This window comes from Pipistrellus hanaki, assembly GCF_964339955.1.
Source record: "Pipistrellus hanaki genome assembly, chromosome: 8".
Classification (NCBI taxonomy): domain Eukaryota; kingdom Metazoa; phylum Chordata; class Mammalia; order Chiroptera; family Vespertilionidae; genus Pipistrellus; species Pipistrellus hanaki.
In genome coordinates, this window is record NC_140510.1 from 84497724 (window position 1) to 84514557 (window position 16834).

The following is a 16834-nucleotide window of genomic DNA, read 5'->3' on the forward strand; positions in this document are numbered from 1 at the left end:
TGGAAGGGGGGAGAGGCGGAGCGAGTGCTCTCCAGTTCCCTGGCTGCGTATTCCGCTGCCCTCCTTGGCTTCGGAGCCGTGGCGTGGGCAGGAGGCCTCTTGGGGGAAGGGGCAGCTCAGGTGACACCTCACCTGGGCTCCAGGTGAGCCAGACCACAGCACACATTCCAGCCCTCCCCGAGGCAGGCCAACTCCTGCCCTTTGTTCCCTGACTCCATCCCTACCTCTGGCAGCTCTCCCCACTCCAGCTGGGTGGCAGTGGCCTTCCTGATTGCTAAGGGCCCAGGAAGCAGAGGGTGCAGAGCCCCCCCCCCCCCCCCCCGACATCCCAGCACCAGCTGAGCTCCGTGGAGAGTAGAGAGCCACCTGAGCTGGGGGCACTGTAGGGGCTCCCATCTTGACACCTTACCCAGCTTCTCTCCCAGGGGGAGGGTCCAAGGACCCACTGGGGTGCTGATGGGAAGGGGAAATGGATCTTGAGACACTGGAATTCCATTCTTAAGCCCTGTAGCTTCTGGGGGCACCTCACACGCTCCCCACCCCAACACCTTCTTACCCATCAGCAGTCTCCTAGCACCTGGCTTCCCCTCTCTGTCTGAGGTGGACAACGCTCACGTTTCTCTTTGATCACCTGTCACTACAGCGGGGTACAGTTGGGATTGGAGGGCAGCAAGAGGAATACCACCAGGGTATTTCAAAGTGATGGGGCAGCACTGGGAAGGACCCCCTAGAAGTGGGGCAGAATCCTGGTCTCCACCAGGTTAACTCTGAGCCCAGCTCTATAGAGGGGGTCCGGAGATGGGGGCGCTGAGGTTTCTCCGTGGTGGAATGACGGGGACCCAGTGGCGGAAGGGCCGGTGGCTGCAGTAAGGTCCTGTGTGATGTGAGCTCTGAGCCCCAGCCGCCCCTCATCCCCAGGATGGGCTTCTCTGAGGTGGGCTCCTACCTCAGCTCCCTGCCTGCGCCAGGCAACACAGCGCCCCCGCCTGGCCACCTCTGTCCTACCTCCGCACCGCCCACCCAAGGAGCTTCTGGGGGAGGAGGGGATCTGAAGAGCAGATCGTGTGGGGGCAGCGGGCGGCTGGACCACAACCTGCTGGGGGTTTCAGCCCCCCACCAGGTCGCCTCTCCCTGGGACCCCATCTTCCTGGGGCCAGATTCTCACTCCTCTCTGGAGCCTCAGGGGTGAAGGTGAGACAGAGAGAACCAAAGAAGCTGGACGCAGGGAGAAGGGGCTGTGTCAGCGAGGCACGGAGGCCCCCGAGTGACCCCTGACAAGCCACCTCTGACGCTGTATCCTCGTCTGCCAAATGGGACTAAAACACTCACCTTGCAGGGCCGTTGCGAGGACTAGATGGGTCATGCAGGTGCGTAAAGAATTCGGCTCAAGGCTGGCTTCCAGCTAGAACCCAGAGCCTGACCCTTTCCAAGCGGCCTCCACCCACACCTCCGGGAGGGAGCCCGGCTGCCCAGGCTGCCCACCACTGGCTTTGTGACTTCGGGCTCGGAGACCCACAGGCGTGACTCGCCAGGAACTCCCACAGTGACCTCACTGCCAGGCCCCCCACCCGCTGCCCCCACGGGCCAGGCATACCTGACGGGCTGCGGGTGAGGCTGGACGCTCGGGCTGACTCTGGCGGAGCCCTGGGAAGGAGAGAAGAGAAGCGGCATTGTGGAGGAGGCAGGCTGAGCGCCGTCCACGGGCGCAGGCGGGGTCACGGGCGAACGCAGATCCACTTCTCCTTTCCCCGCCAACATTCCAGCCCGGGCACCCTCACACCCCAGCAGCAAAGAGGCCCAAAGCCAAGGAAGCCCATGCCAATTCCACGTGAGTGTGTGTGCTTGCGAGCGTGCAATGAAGGAATCCCAATGTTGAGAAGCGTGCCCCGCCTGGGCTGGCGCCACCTGTACTGAGCACACGCTCGATAAAACAGTGACTGACTTTGGGAACGCATGTCATCTCAATCCACCGGCCATGGCGATAGTAACCCCGAGGGGAGGACACAGACTGCCAGCGCGAGAGAAGGAAAGGCGAGCGATGGCCCCCTCTCTCCAGTCCTAAACCTTCCTCCTCCAACCATCGCCATGCCATATGCCTCCTTTTTTTTTCTTTTCTTTTTTTAATATATTTTATTGATTTTTTACAGAGAGGAAGGGAGAGAGATAGAGAGCTATAGAAACGTCGATGAGAGCCAAGACCAGTTTGGCTCAATGGATAGAGCGTCGGCTTGGGGACTGAAGGGTCCCGGGTTCGATTCTGGTCAAGGGCATGTACCTTGGCTGCGGGCATATCCCCAGTAGGGGGTGTGCAAGAGGCAGCTGGTCGATGACTCTCTCTCATCGATGTTTCTAGCTCTCTATCTCTCTCCCTTCCTCTCTGTACAAAATCAATAAAATATATTTAAAAAAAAAAAAAACAAACAAAAAAAAAAAAACGTCGATGAGAGAGAAACATCAACCAGCTGCCTCTTGCACACCCCCTACTGGGGATGTGCCCGCAACCAGTGTACATGCCCTTGACCCGAATTGAACCTGGGACCCTTCAGTCCGCAGACCGACGCTCTACCACTGAGCCAAACCGTCTTCGGCACACACTCATCCTTTTTAAAGCAGCAGCACAAGTCGCTCCATCAGAGGGTTAGAAACAGAGCGGCCAGGCACAGCGGGCACCTACAGAGAGCGGCTCAGGCAGCAAACCGTGCCCCCAAGGACCCACCGCCCGTCGTATGCCACCCCCTCACCTGCTCCCATTTCCAGGGCGGTCAGCTCATGCAAAACCAGGCGAAGGGACCCAAGCTGGTGTCCAAAACATGCCGTGGCACCCGACGACACAGGAGGAAGCCCAGGCTGAGGCCCTCCGCCCCGCTGGGCAGCCTTCCTGCCTAACGCTCTGAGCCTCTGGGGTGTCACATGTAAAGTGGGGGCATAGATTGTTTGAAGAGGAAAAGGAATTACACACTTAACGGTGACACACACTGAGTGGCCAGATTATGATGGTCACTGAGCGCATAATAACCTGGCCACTTAGGGTACTTCTCTTGAACGCCTCATTTATTTGATAGAAAAGATACTATAAATCGTGCACCTGACCAATTTTCCCCTTTGCACCAGCTGGTAGAAAGCTCAGGGCAAATAGATAGCTGATCTCCAGCAAGAGTCTAGACTACTTTCGGTCCCCATTGGAGACACAAATACACTGATTGGCCAGATTACTATGCGTTCAGAGATCCTAATAATCTGGCCACTCTGTGCAGATGTGGTTACTGTTATTACATCAGTACAATTAAAAGGGCAGGTAGGGATACAAGCAAACCCCACCTCCAAATCAAACCCCGTATCACTTCCACCATCAGCGGCCCATCCTCTCAGCCACCGCACGATACAGAATCGGATTCCCAGCTCCCAGAATCCGGGCCAGCCAAGCCCTCTGAGCCCATTGGCACTGTCCAAGCATTCCCGGGCCTCCCGGGAACCAGTCTTTCCCAACCACCAAGTGCCAACCACTTCTTGGAGACGGGACCGCAATTTGCCAATGAAAGGGGAAACTGAGGCAACGGTGACTCACCCCCACGTCCTGGCGGCTGGCAGGATTCACCCTCAGACTGCAGGCTGGACCCCCTTCAGCCCTCTCCAGGCCCTGCAGAGCCTCGGAGGCGGGAGGGGGTGGGCTTGGAGGCCCAGCTCCCAGCGGAGCCCAAAGTCAGGGCAGCTCCGCTAAGAGGTCTCCCCATCCACCGGCAGGGCGCAAGCTGCACCCCGAGTCCCCTCGGCCCGGGCTCCCACCCAGCCCGGAGCGGCTGGGCCTGGGCGGGCAGCGGAGGAAACGCCAAGTGGGGCTGGCTGGCTGTCGGGGCAGAGAGTTTCTGTCTCCACAGCTCTCCTGGCCCTGAGGACTTGGGCTGCATGAGTCAGGCGGTGGGGGGGAGAGTGGGGGGGTGAGGAGGGTTGTGTTTGGTTTTCAAGCCCCAAACCAGGCCGTTCCAAAACTACCCACCCAGCGGAACGCAGAAACCCAACACTTCATCTCCCTCGGCGGCCGGGCCCTGACGAGCAGCCGCTGAGCCTCCCCAGGCCGCGGGCCCTGCTCCAGGCCAGGGCCACCCGCTAAAAATAGCCCCTCGGGTTTCATCTGCTGCGGAGCCGCAGCCACGCTCGGAGGAGGCCACCGCAGCTGCTGCAACCACTGGATGCCACAGCCGTAGCCAAGGCTGGAGGTGAGGCCAGGACCACGGGTCCGGGCGCAGGGAGCACGGGGAGACGACAGGAGACTGAGACGGGCCTGGCGGGGGGACCGGGGGGCTGAGGAGGCCTGGAGCTCCCACCGCACACGGGTGAGAGGGATGAGCAGGCCAGGAGAGCTGGCTCCCGTTCCCCCCCCCCCCCTCCCAACGTTACAACACTCCGAATTCCTTAGCCTCCCCACCCCAAAAAACGCCGGGGAGGATAAATAAAAACTTGGCCCCGACCGAGTCTGGCCATACCGCTTCCAGAGGTGATAAGGCAAAGTCCAAGCCTGCTCCCTCGGCAGGCCGGCCGGGGGGGCAGCTAAGCTGCCCAGCACAGTGACCCCAGCAGAGGATGGGGACGAACAGCTGGATGGTCATCCGCCGATGAATCACTGGGCTGCCCTCTCACTGACGGGGCTTCCTGTTTTCTGCAAAGTTGGGGGGCATGTGACACTCGCCGGCAGAAAGCAGACGTGCACGGGTGGCACGTCCGAGCGTCAGTGGACCCGGAGCCACGGGAGGACCAGAAGGAGGGGGAGCGGGGGGGGGGGGGGGGGGGCAGCTGTGAGCAAACACAGCCTAACGCTCGGAAAACACAGGTGACCTCACACACAGGCTGGAAGCGGGCGTTCTCGGCGTGCCTCGGCATGCAGGCCCGTTCCCAGAGGCCGGGGACGGGGAGCGATGTGGTCATCCCTGCCGCCCAGCTCCGTGCCGCTCCCGTTCTCAGTGAACTCCACCTGCGTGCCGCAGGCCGTGTGCCTGGCAGGGTTCTAGGCCCCGGGGGGCCCCGGGGGAGGAGTGCCCTGACCTCAGAGAGCTGCTGTTCTATGAAGAAAGGTGCTCATCGCCGGAGCCCAGCGGCCGCAGCCCCGCGGTCTCACTGAGCAATCTGTGAAACGGGTGCAGCACAGTTCCCCGTGGTTCCACACCGCTGACCTGTCCCAATGAGCCCTCAGGGAAGACTGTCAGAGGGCTCTGCAAAGAGGACTACGAGGATCTTATTTTGAAAGGAAAAATAAGCTCTCTGTCTGCCTGTAATGCCACTCCTTCCTCACTGAGGCTCTCAGGGCTCTCTGTCCACAGGGCTTTGGTTTTTGTTTTTGTTTTGTTTTGTTTTGTTTGTGTTTGTTTTTTTTAATATGTATTTTATTGATTTTTTTTTTTTTAAGAGAGAAAGGGAGAGAGATGAGAGTTAGAAACATCGATGAGAGAGAAACATTGATCAGCTGCCTCCTGCACTCCCCCCACTGGGGATGTGCCTGCAACCAAAGTACATGCCCTTGGCCGGAATTGAACCAGGGACCCTCCAGTCCACCGGCTCTATCCACTGAGCCAAACCGGTTTCGGCTCTATCCACAGGGCTTTGAACTTCCTCCCAGCCCCTACCAGGACGTAGATCAGTAACAGGACTTTTGATCCAATTCCCTGTGCGCCCAGAAGAACGCTCCCCTATTGTTGTCACCAAAATAGTCTGTCCTTTGTGGAAAGGACACCACTAACGGAAATTCCACAGTGACACCAAAACAGGTCCTACTTCTCTGACTACCGGCAAGTTCTTCCTGCTGTCTAACCCTCACCCTTCCCACTGCAGGTCCAGCCAACTCTTTTCGCCTTGGTCCTCGCTGCTGATCACCACTCAGCCATCCCCGAGCGCTCAAAGACCATGACCCTAGGCTCTGATCTGCCTTCCCCCCTCACCCCCCCATACAGCAAGGAGCGGCACGCTGGGGCCTGGGTGGGGTTGGTTGGAGCAACCACTGTGTGCGAAGAGTCCCGCCTGCCTTTGAGGTCCACAGACCAAACACAACACAGCCTGGACCAAAAGGAAAGCTGCTTCCTGAGCCGCAGGCCCCAGGGGGCACGGTTGGGAGGAGGGTGTGTAAGCAGCCAGAAATCGGTGAACAACCCACGTCAGGAGCCCTTCCCCATTCCTATGTCTCCTCTGAGGCCAGCGGCCACCCCTCCCCCAGCACCAGCCCCTCCAGCCACACCCCTTCCTCTCTCCTTCCTGCCCACCAGCCTGGATTTTTCCAAAACAAAGTGCGACACAGCACACCATCCACGAACTCCGCCGCACACCAGCCGTCGGAGGAAAACAGCCATTCCTGCCCTGAGTCCTGGGCCACGGGCCAGAGACAGGAAAACAGCTCAACCAAACAGGCGTATTGTCCCAGCCGCAGGCCCAGCACTCCCCACCCCCACCCCCCCGCCCTGCCCCTTCACCTGCGGCAGACTGCGGGGAGCCCACCGCGGGGCAGGGGGCGGACCCCATCACCCTGAGGTCATCCAACCCACAGCAGATGTCCGGGACCTTACACCGAGGTCTCCTCTCCTTCTGTGCAGTACGCAGGCCATTCCAGAGCCCGCTTTGCCTTTCACACACCCCTTAAACTAGACTAACAAACACAACACCGCGGGTCTCTCCTCCCTGATCCTGACAGGACACCACCCTTCCCCGCCCCTTACACACACATCCATCCCAGACCAACAAAACTCTCTCCTCGATAAAACCTCCAGTCCCAGTTACACAGCCACCTCTGTCCTCCCCCAGACGACAGTCAAACACACCTTCGTGTCAAAAAGTTCCTCCTGATGTCTCACCTCACGCTCTCCTGCTGCAGCTTGACCTTCCGGGCCCGTCAGACCCGGGCTGGGATGGGGGGAGCAGCAGTTCCAGAGAACTTACAAGAGTTTGTAGACCACTGGCTAAATGTCTTGGTTCAAACACCATCACCCTGTCCCCCCACCAAGGTTGGGAGTCCTGGCAACACCAAGCCTAAGCAGCGGCCCCCGGAAGAAATGGAGAAGGCAGTGAGGAGGCATGCAGCCCCTCCAGGCCTCTGTTTGCTTATCTACAAAATGGGGTCACAGCGTCTGCCATAGGGGTTGTCACGAGGATCAGAAACTACCCAGCCCCGCTCCTGACCCTCCGTCAAACAGCAGTCATAAGACAGCTACCATTCACGAGCACATAGCGTGTGCTCTGCGTGCATTAAGCTAGTCAATCCTCAGTAGCAGGCACACAAAAAGTTCATTTCTCCCCCCGCACTGCAGCCCCAGAAACATCACGGACTCGGACACGGGCCCCTCTCCAGCGTGTGCCTGGGCCCGCAGGCCCCCTCCTACCTTGAGCAGAGCCTTCCCCTCTAGTTTGAGAGGCATGCTCCCGCTCTCCCTGCGGACGCCTCCGCTCGCGGTGCAGGCTGCCCCGGGCCAGGAGGCCGTGGCGGTGGGCTCACCGCAGAAGTGCTGCCGCCTGCAGAAGCTGCCGCCTGCCGCCCAGCACCTCCCTCTGGGCCCTCCCCACCATGGGTCAGGCAGCTGTCAGATGATAGGGCCTCATGCCATCAACAGCTCCCCCTGTGCCAACCGCCAAAACCACTCCCTGTTCCTCTGCAGATCAAGGCGGGCAAGGATGGAGAGGCCAGCAGAGGGGCGAATTGTCAGAGAAGGGAAGGAAGAACAGGGCCAGCTCTGCCGGGCGTCAGCTCCCGGGGCGTGAGGACAAGTCCCGCCACAAGTACTGCCCAGAGCAGGGCCGTGGGAGGGCCCCTCTGCCCGCCTCTGGGTCCTTCCACCTCAGAAATGTGCTCACTGGCTTCCCGCAGAAATGCGTGGCAGCAGGAGCATGGTGGACCAGTAGGCCCACCTTCCAGGTTCTTCCTGAATCACTGGCACTTAAGCCACACGAAGGATTCTGCATTTTCCTCTTTCCAAAGAAGCAGAGCATGCAATTCCCCAAGACCTGGTGACCCGCTAAGGGCTCGAGAGAACCTCTTCATCTCTGCCCTTGGTCCCTACAGTCACCGTCCTCCTTGGCGACTGCTCTCCCACCACCCAACAGGGCCTCACAGAGCCCGCCCTCCTCCCACTCCCACCCTGGCAAAGTGATGGGCAAAAGTGCTCTGAACCCAGCTGAGCTGGAGGCCAAGGCCAAAGCTAAGGCCCAGCGTATCAGCAGATGGGGTCTGCTCACCCAGCCCCTCCTCCCTTGCTCAGCAACGAAGCTGGGCAACCCTGCCTGCCCTCTGGAGAGGAGGAAGGGACACCCCACCGAAAAGAGAGGTGTGAGCTACCACCCACCCATCCCCAGTCCCTCTGAGCGCCAGGGGCCCAGCCACATCCTTCTCTGCCCCTCCCCCCCCCCCCCCCCCCCAATACTTACGTCTTCCTCAAGGCTTTGCCGAGTGTTCTCACCCCGGAAGGTTCCTTCTCCCTGGAGAGAGACACACAGACAGTAAGAAAGGGGAGTCAAAGACGGTAATCAGAAGGCACTAGGTCTTTCACCTGCTGGGTTTGGCAGAGGATTGCAGAAGGGCCTGGCTGGGGTGGGGTGGGGTGGGGTGGGGTGGGGTGGGTGGAGTGGGGTGGGGGAGACTTGGCTGTTTAACATTTCTTTGTCCACTGAAGGCCTCTCAGAGCTAATCAAACCCTCTTCTCCATGTCTCACAACAAACTCTGGGAAATATTATTCTTCTCATTTTGCAGATAAGAAAACTGAGGCACAGACAGGCTCACGATCTGTCTATAGTCACCCAATTAGGAGCTCGGAGGAGTCTTCCGCTCCAAGCCATTCACCACCAGCCATCACCGGGGACACCTCACAGCTGCTAACCCGCCCCCACTTCGGGGCCCACGGACTTTCCCTCTTCCTCCTCCTCGCAGCCTTGAGCTTGTCTGTTTCTCTGCTTCGTCAGAAAGATCTGCCTGGCTTTCTCAATCCCTACATATTTAATAGAGAAACCCATATTTAACCGCTGGCCTCTCTCTCTCCGCTCCCACCCCTGCCTCTCCTTATTTCAAAAAAACAATATAGTGCACAAACTATATATTATTTAGTGGGGACTAAGGCGGCCTCCTTAGTCAAACATTGGATCTTCTGCAATGGAACATGAATAGTCATACTAAGAGGTGTGAATAAAGAATATAATTATTAGCTGTACATATTTCAAGTCACTTTGATGGCGAATTATTTAGATAATGTTAACTTTTGCTGCTGAGTTTTTAGAAAACTTTAATTTGCTGCCTAGTTCTCCAGCAACCCACTTCCAAATGCTGCACCAGCTCCCCGCGTCACCCATGGCCCCCCCACTTCCCCCACGTTCCCAGTCTCCTCCAGAAGGATGTCCCCAAACACATCCGTTCCCTTTCCCCAAATCCATCTTCCGCTTTCCGCCTCCCAGGCCGCTCCCCGCCACCCGCCCGGGGCCTGCTGTCACTCACCGTGTCCACTACATTCTTCGGTGAGCTCTCCGCGTGGACAGGCTGCGGACAGAGGGAAAAGGCGGTGTGAGGCCTCAGGACAGACACCCCCAGGCCAGCTCCCTCTCCAAGGCCGGCGGCCACGCGGGCAGAATGCTCTCAGGACATGACGCCACCCCAAGATGGAACCTGGCTGTCCCACGTGGGGAGGCACAGTTTGGAAAATAAAAAGCTTCCCATCGGCACTGTAAACATCCACCTGGACAAACATCGCCTGGGCCTCTGACTCAGGCAGTCGCTGAGGGTTCAGAAAGGAACCAGGAGCCAGTGACCGTCACTGTGCCAGTGTGCCCGGCGCCTCCACCAAGACCGTCTCAGCCACCACCAGCACCTGTGATGCAGGCACCGTTATTACCTTTTTTTTTTTTTTTTCAATCCTCACCTGAGGATATTTTTTCCATTGCTTCTCAGAGAGGGTGAAGGGGAGGAGAGAGGAGGAGAGAGAGAAAGAGAAACATGTGAGAGACACACAATGACTGGTTACCCCCTGCACACAGCCTAACGGAATGGCAGGTAAACCCGCAACCCAAATGCGTGTCCTGGACCCAGAATCAAACCTGGGACCCTCCCGTGCTGCAGGCCCACACTCCAACCACTGAGCACACCCCCGGGGCCCATGGTGACTTCTGAGGCCCACTTTACAGACATGCAGACGTTAAAGGAGTGGCCCAAGTCGTCAACTACTCATGGGGACAACCCCGCCTTGGGCTCTGTGCTTCTCCCTCTTTGTCTGAAATGGCAGCAGCCGGGGAGGAGAGGCCCCCACCCACTCCGGCACACCACCATCCCTCATGGGCCCCGCCCCTTCCCAGACCTGTTTTCATGCCCAAAAGCTCTGCTCCGCCCAGACCAGCCCCCTACATCCCTCTGCTTGTTCTCTCATCCAGGCCTTTCCTGGTGGAACAGCTGCCCCTCTTTTCCCACAAGCTCTCCTCCTCCATGAAGCCCTCCCTGAACACCTCAACAAGGCGTTCAGGGAGGGCTTCATGGAGGAGGCCTTCTCTCTCAACTCCAGGACGCCTTTCTGTCAGTGCCATCTGTCTGGTCCTTGGCGCATGAATAATCACATCATAGGAATATGTCTTGTTTTATCTGTGATTCTATCCCACCTGCCTCCAAACCATATTCAGAGCAGCATTTTTACGAACTCATGTGCCATATCCCTCATCCCAGGGCCTGTGATTATGGGATCACTCGCCCCAGGGCCACCGTTCCCCTGCCCAGACCAACAGAAGTGCTTCCTACTAAAGGCTCCTAGGACACACACACCCCCCCCCGCCCCCCCCGCCAAAAACAGGAGAAAAACTTCCCGTTCCAAGGCCACTTCCTGACCAGTTTCTACTCAGCAAAGTCATTAGCTGGGCCCCTGCGCCATGCAGAAGGACGGGAGCAGGACTGCCAAGGTCACGGAGCGGGCCTCTGCCGAGACGAGTGTGGGCCCAGGGAAGACAGGCTGTCTCGGGATAGGAACCGCCTGCCCTCGCCCCGCCCGGGACCGTGGGGACAAGCTGTTTGTGAAGACAGAGGAATGGACAGAGTGACCACGGAGAGGGTCTGGCGCCAGGGGAACTGGCCGAGGCGGACACGGGGGGGAACTGGCGAGGCGGACACGGGGGAGAAGGCCGGCTAAGCTGAAGGCAGCCGTGCTCTCTCTGGAAACGGCCCAGACGTTACCCTCCTGCCTGGAGAGAGGACGGGTGGCTGAGGCCAAAGCTTCCTCCCAGGGGATGGAACCTCCGGGGAGTGTTTCAGGGCCCAGGCAGGCAGCTGAGGATGGATGAGCGAAGTCAGAGTCCAGGAATGGAGCAGGAGTTGGGGAGACACATCAGGAAGCCCCTCTAGGCCTCAGGTCGGCTCCCCTGGAGTCTGAGGATGGCGCTGGAGGAATAAAGATGGCACATTCCATCCAGTCCCAGCCCAGCCACCTCCCAGAGCCCCGCTGCCGAGCCACAGACCACCGGGCAGGGGGCAAATGAGCCCCCTGGAAATGCTGGCCCTCCGACCCCCGCTTGTCCCTTTGATCCAGGGCTCTGTGATGCTCCCGGGAGACCAGGGGCTGGGCGGGACCACCTCCTCTCGGGGGAAGGAGGAACACACCTGGGGGCAGGCACAGGGACCTCTGTCTGCAGAGTCTGCAGAGCCGAGCAGAGATCTGAACCCAGCTCTCCAGCTCCGAAGCCCTCACTCTCAGGCTCCTGAGCCAGCCTCCCCAGACAGGCTGCTCAGAAAGGACAGCAGTGGGGTGAGATGGAGGAGCCGCAGAGGAAGTGCCCGCCCCAGGATACTGCAGGGTCTCAGGAGTCCCCATCCAGCGCTGGGGGAACCTCCCAGGAGGCCATGACTCTCCTGAAGAGCAGAGTGTGGGCCAGGGCACCTTGGACTTGAGCGTGACTCAGAAGCACCTGGAGGGCTGTGGACACACAGGGGCTGGACCCTCCCCAGAGGGCTGATCCAATAGAACTCGGGTGGGACCCGAGACTACGCATTTCTTTTTCTTTTTTCTTTTTTTAACATATTTTATTGATTTTTTACAGAGAGGAAGGGAGAGGGATAGAGAGCTAGAAACATCGATGGGAGAGAATCATCGACCAGCTGCCTCTTGCACACCCCCTGCAGCCAAGGTACATGCTCTTGACCGGAATCAAACCTGGGACCTTTTAGTCCTCAGGCCGACGCTCTATCCACTGAGCCACACCGGTTTCGGCGAGACTACGTATTTCTAACAGGTTGCCAGGTCTGGGGATGGCCCTCTGAGAAGCACCGGGCTGGACGGCTCACTGCGTGGCCTCCAGCCGGTCACTTCATCCTCGCCGCTCCTCAATGGGACAGAGGGGCCCGATGTTGAAAGACGCACATGGGAGGAGGCACACAAAGCACTTAGAACAGGCCTGGCGCTTAGAAAGTGTCCAGTCAATGCCGGCAGTTATTTATCCTCCCCACCCCACACTCCCCAGGCCCGCCCGAGGCCCACCCTGCCCCACCCTGACCCTCCTGCCCCAGCCCACCCTCCCAGGTCTGGCACAAAGCAGGCCAGGGAGTCAATATTGGAAGCCACAGGCCTCAGCAGTGCAAGAGAAACTTCTCTCCCTGCCAACAATCATCCGAGCACCGTAACCTTGGCCCCCACCCCTCTCCCCGGGCCAGCTGGAAGCCGGCCATGGGGAGACGCTTGCCAGCCATCAGATGCCTTCAACTTACTGGTTGAGATGCTTTCTGAAGAGCTAAAAATTTCCAAAAACCCTTCCTGACCTAAACACCCAGCCTCTTCCTGCCGTGTTTGCAAACACGGCCCAGCATGCCTGCCGGACTACCACCCTCCCCGCCCCTCCGCCGGGACTGAAGTCCTGCTTCTGTTTCCCAGGAACTGCCAGCGCTGGGCCGCCGGGGAGTGAAAGAGGCAAGGGACTGGTCACAGGAGGGTGGGTCTCCCGGAAGCCAGGCCTGCCCCAGGCCCCGGCATGCTCTAGGGGAGCTCTGGACCCCCGCTGTGGACTCCTGAGGTGGCCACCCCAGAGCTCCAATGGCCGGCAGAGCCCCTTCAGCAACACAGACACCCACCCACTCCCACACGTGCGCGCACACGTGCACACCTCCGTCCTCCACACCACTCCTCAGAGCAGCTCCGAGAGGGACTTCAGACCCTGTCCCCTCCCTCCGGAGGGCAGAGAGGTCTGACTGGCCCGGGTTCTCAGGGTAAGGTTAAGGCAGGACTGGACTTGGCTGAGCTCCCCTCGCAGCCCCTCCACCCTGCCCACCCCCACCCCCCCCCCATGGGCCCCTCTCTTCCTTCCTCCTGAGGCTCCACTGCAGAAGGACTGAGCAGATGGAGCCCAGATGGGGACTGTCCCTACCCACGGCCCAGTCCCAGGAAAAAACCTACATCTCAAGGACCCAGACTTCCTGAGCAGCTGGCCACAGCCCCACAGGGTCTTCAGAACGCCCCTGGCCTCCGAACTGAACAGCTTGAACTCGGCTCGGGAACCAGTGGCCGGGTGTGGACCTAGTGCCACTGGACACCCAAGTCTTGCTCCTCAGGGATCACTCTGCTCTGGGATCCCGGACCCGGGAGTCTGGAGTGAGGACGCAGGGACTCAGGGGAGTGCTGAGTGCTGAGGGCAGAGGGCACCACACAGCCCTGAGAGCCAGGCCTCCGTGAATTCTGCACCCCGAGGGCCTCACCAGCCTGCCTCATCCTGGCCCTGGGCTGGACATGCCTTTCCTAATGTTAACACAGTAACAACAATGACTCCTTAGTGTGAGTGCAGCCTCGAGCATACATAGTATTAGGTTCTCGGCTTCCGTGGTCATCATCCATCCTCATAGCCATCCGCGTAACCACTGTGCACAAGGTAAGCATGAACCCATTTTACAGCTGAGGAGACTGATGGTCTGCCCGATTAAATAACTTGCCCAAGGGTACACAGCTCATAGGTAGCTCAGAGGGCGGGTGTTAGAACCCTGCTCCTTACTTCCAGCCCTTCATGCTCTGTCTCTCCTGGGAGATGCTCTCCATTCAGTTCCTCTTACCCTCAAATCAGCTGCCCTCCTGCTGGGAACAAGCTCTCTGCGCCTTGGAGACGAATGGTCTCCGGTCCTCCAGAGGAAGGGTCTGCAGCACACTTCCGCAGGAAGAGGAGGAAGTGGGCTGCAGCAGGGGAGACGGAGGTCAGACAACAGAGAGGACTGCCCAAATGTGAGGGGCTGAGAACCACAGGGTGGGTAAGGGAAAGCTGCACATCTTTTCCTCAATTTTTTCCCCCAAAAAGACATGCATGTCTCGGATGGGGGGAGGAAAAGGACACATATGAAATACCTTAATCAATAAAATTTTTAAAAAGCCCCCCCCCCAAAAAAAAGACATGCACGCCCTCTCCATGCCTGCATTGGCCCGCTGCCCGCTGTACGGGCCCCGGAAGGGCCATTGTGCGAGGCTGGGGTGGCTGAGGTGCCAGCCTGGAGGTTCGTGCAGCAGGGCACGCTGGCGGCCTGCAGGGAGGGTGGGCCGGGAAAAATGCATCTGTGGGCTGCTGTTTTGGATGAAGGAAAAGACAGAGGGCCACGCGGGTGGGGGAGGCGCCCCAGCCCGGGGGCCGGGGGGAGGGGGCTGGCGCAGAATGCGGACTCAGCCTCCAAAGGAACATTCCGTCCAGAAACTCCTCACACCCGCTCCCCTTCCCCCCTCCAGCTCTCCCCACTCCCGCCCCCTGGGAGGCCTGGAATCCGGACAATTTCTCAGGTCAAAAGACCTTGTGACATCACATCTGCTGCCATGGCAACGAACCGTGAGGTCACGGCAGCGCAACCCACCAGGAGGGGAAGGAAGCTGGCGGGCAGGGCCGTGGGGGCCGGAATGTCCTCGGCCCCAGGACCCGGCGCGGGTTATTCCAGGCTCAGTGGTTCTAAAAATAGAGCCCTAAGCAGATGGAGGGAGGGGGCTGAAAGCAAGAGAGAAGGGCAGTGCCACTTACTGGGCACTTAGAGGGGGCATGGCGAGGATGGCACATTACACACCCCACAGTCTGTCTGGAGGGGGGGCATCAACAGATAATAACAAAAGCAACTGCAGCAGCGGCCGCAGCAGCAGCAGACGGAGCACTCTGAACCCCGTTTGGCAAAGGAGGAAACCAAGTCTCCGGTGAACTTGGCCAGCTCCCTAGGAGCTCAGGTCTGCCCCTCCAAGCCTGTGTTCGCCCCTCACCTTCCCACCATCCCGGGGTGGGGAGCGGATGGGGGCGGGAGGATGAGGGGCTGGAGGGAGGGCAGAGAGAGGCAGGGCTGGACCCCCTGGGTGGGAGAGCGGCCAGCAGCCAGGGCCCCCTGAGTGTGTGGGTGAAGTTGCCCCAGGGGCCACGTCCCCTCCCGGGCAGGCCAGGGCGGCCAGGGAGAAAGAACAGGCGGGATGTGATCAATGAAACGTGATGCCTGGTTTTCCTACGCCCCCGGGGAGGGGCCTGGGCAAGCCCACTCCTGTCCTAGGGCCTTTCTCAACCCCCGGAGGGACCAGTGCCCAGCTCCTGGCTGAGGCTGGGCCACTGCGGGCACTCCCACCCCGCCGGCTCACACACGCTCGCCAGGCCGGCCCGGCCAGGCCCGAATAGTTCTCACTGCCTCCTGCCAGCCTCCCCCCTGGATGCCCTTCTACCTGTCAGCCAGGGACCTGAGAGCCTGTGCTGCTGTAGGCCCTTCCTCCAGGCCCCTCTGGCCGCCTGTGCCCACGCGGAGCACCTGTCCCAGCCTCATCTGGCGCCCCCAGCCCTCCTCCTGGCAGCCCCCTCACCGCCGAGCCACACCCCACAGCTGGCAGCTGACTCCCGGCTCTCGGCACCGCCTGGGTTCATTTCCCCACTCAAGGACGCACAGGGCTCTGAGTGCTGAGCTCATCGAGTTCAAGTTCCCCAATAGGACTTCTGGACTCCTCCCTCCTGTGGCCCCTTCCTCCTAGGGAGGATCTCACTGCTGTCCCCTCTCTCCTCTCTCTCTGCTCACACCTCCTCTCTGCCCACCGTGAATGCCATGCTTATTCCCACTCAGGCTGGTCCCGCCAGCGCCCCTGCCAGGGCCACCGAGGTAAGACGGCATGGCCTGGCCCTCCCGCCTCCCCAGCAAGGACACTGGGTTAGCCCCATCGGTCTTGGTCATTGGTACCAAGGCCCCGCCCCTGCTCTGCCTCAGCCCTGCCACCTTCTGATCAGAAGGCCCTCTCTCCTTCTTCTCTCCTCTCTTCCATCACTGAAGTCTTACCCTGACTCAGTATATGACTTCCTCAACCATCGCAGCACACACTGGTCACTTCCTGCCCTGGACCCTAAAGGCCACCTCTGGTCAGAACCTCCCAGCTGAGCACTAACTGTTTCCATACTATAGTTCTCTCTCTCTCCCCACCCCCCCTGCATGGTCCCCCAGGGCAGGACGCTTCATCGGACCGGGGCCTCTCCCAGTGGGGGTCACAGGGCAAGTGGTCAGCACACTCATGGATGCCTGGACCTCCAGAAACCGTGTCCCTTCAGAGCCCAGTGTGAGGGCAGGACCTCAGTGGGCCCTGAGCATTTCTGTCCGAGACTCCCCAGGAGGACACCCTCCCATCAGCAGCTGCCTTCCCCCTAAGAGGTGTCAGTGAGCATGTGTCCCCATGACAGCGACCCCCATGATGGCCCCCCACTGTGCCATTTTAGGTGTTAGAGAGCGTTGCTGTTTCTTTTTTTTTTTTTAATATATTTTATTGATTTTTTACAGAGAGGAAGAGAGAGGGATAGAGTTAGAAACATCGATGAGAGAGAAACACCGATCAGCTGCTGTTTCTTTAACCCAAGTCTCCTCCTCTCTATGGGAAGCTCTACCTACTA

At 59.5% G+C, this 16834-nt stretch overlaps 1 protein-coding gene across 15 annotated transcripts in view; it reads right to left on the reverse strand.

The window, feature by feature from the left end:
- The window catches only part of TNS1 (tensin 1), a 220542-nt gene that overhangs the window by 85722 nt on the left and 117986 nt on the right, over nucleotides 1-16834 (reverse strand). For 10 of the 15 annotated variants that reach the window (XM_084892503.1, XM_084892501.1, XM_084892499.1 and 7 more), the window contains 3 exons: nucleotides 9453-9494; nucleotides 8395-8445; nucleotides 1595-1644 (listed from right to left, as the gene is read on the reverse strand). In XM_084892503.1, the coding sequence (XP_084748629.1) occupies nucleotides 1595-1644; nucleotides 8395-8445; nucleotides 9453-9494 (143 nt within the window). Of the gene's footprint in view, nucleotides 1-1594; nucleotides 1645-3565; nucleotides 3696-7355; nucleotides 7987-8394; nucleotides 8446-9452; nucleotides 9495-16834 lie in introns of those variants that run through there. The other 5 variants (XM_084892500.1, XM_084892492.1, XM_084892494.1 and 2 more) reach the window with 4 other exon arrangements.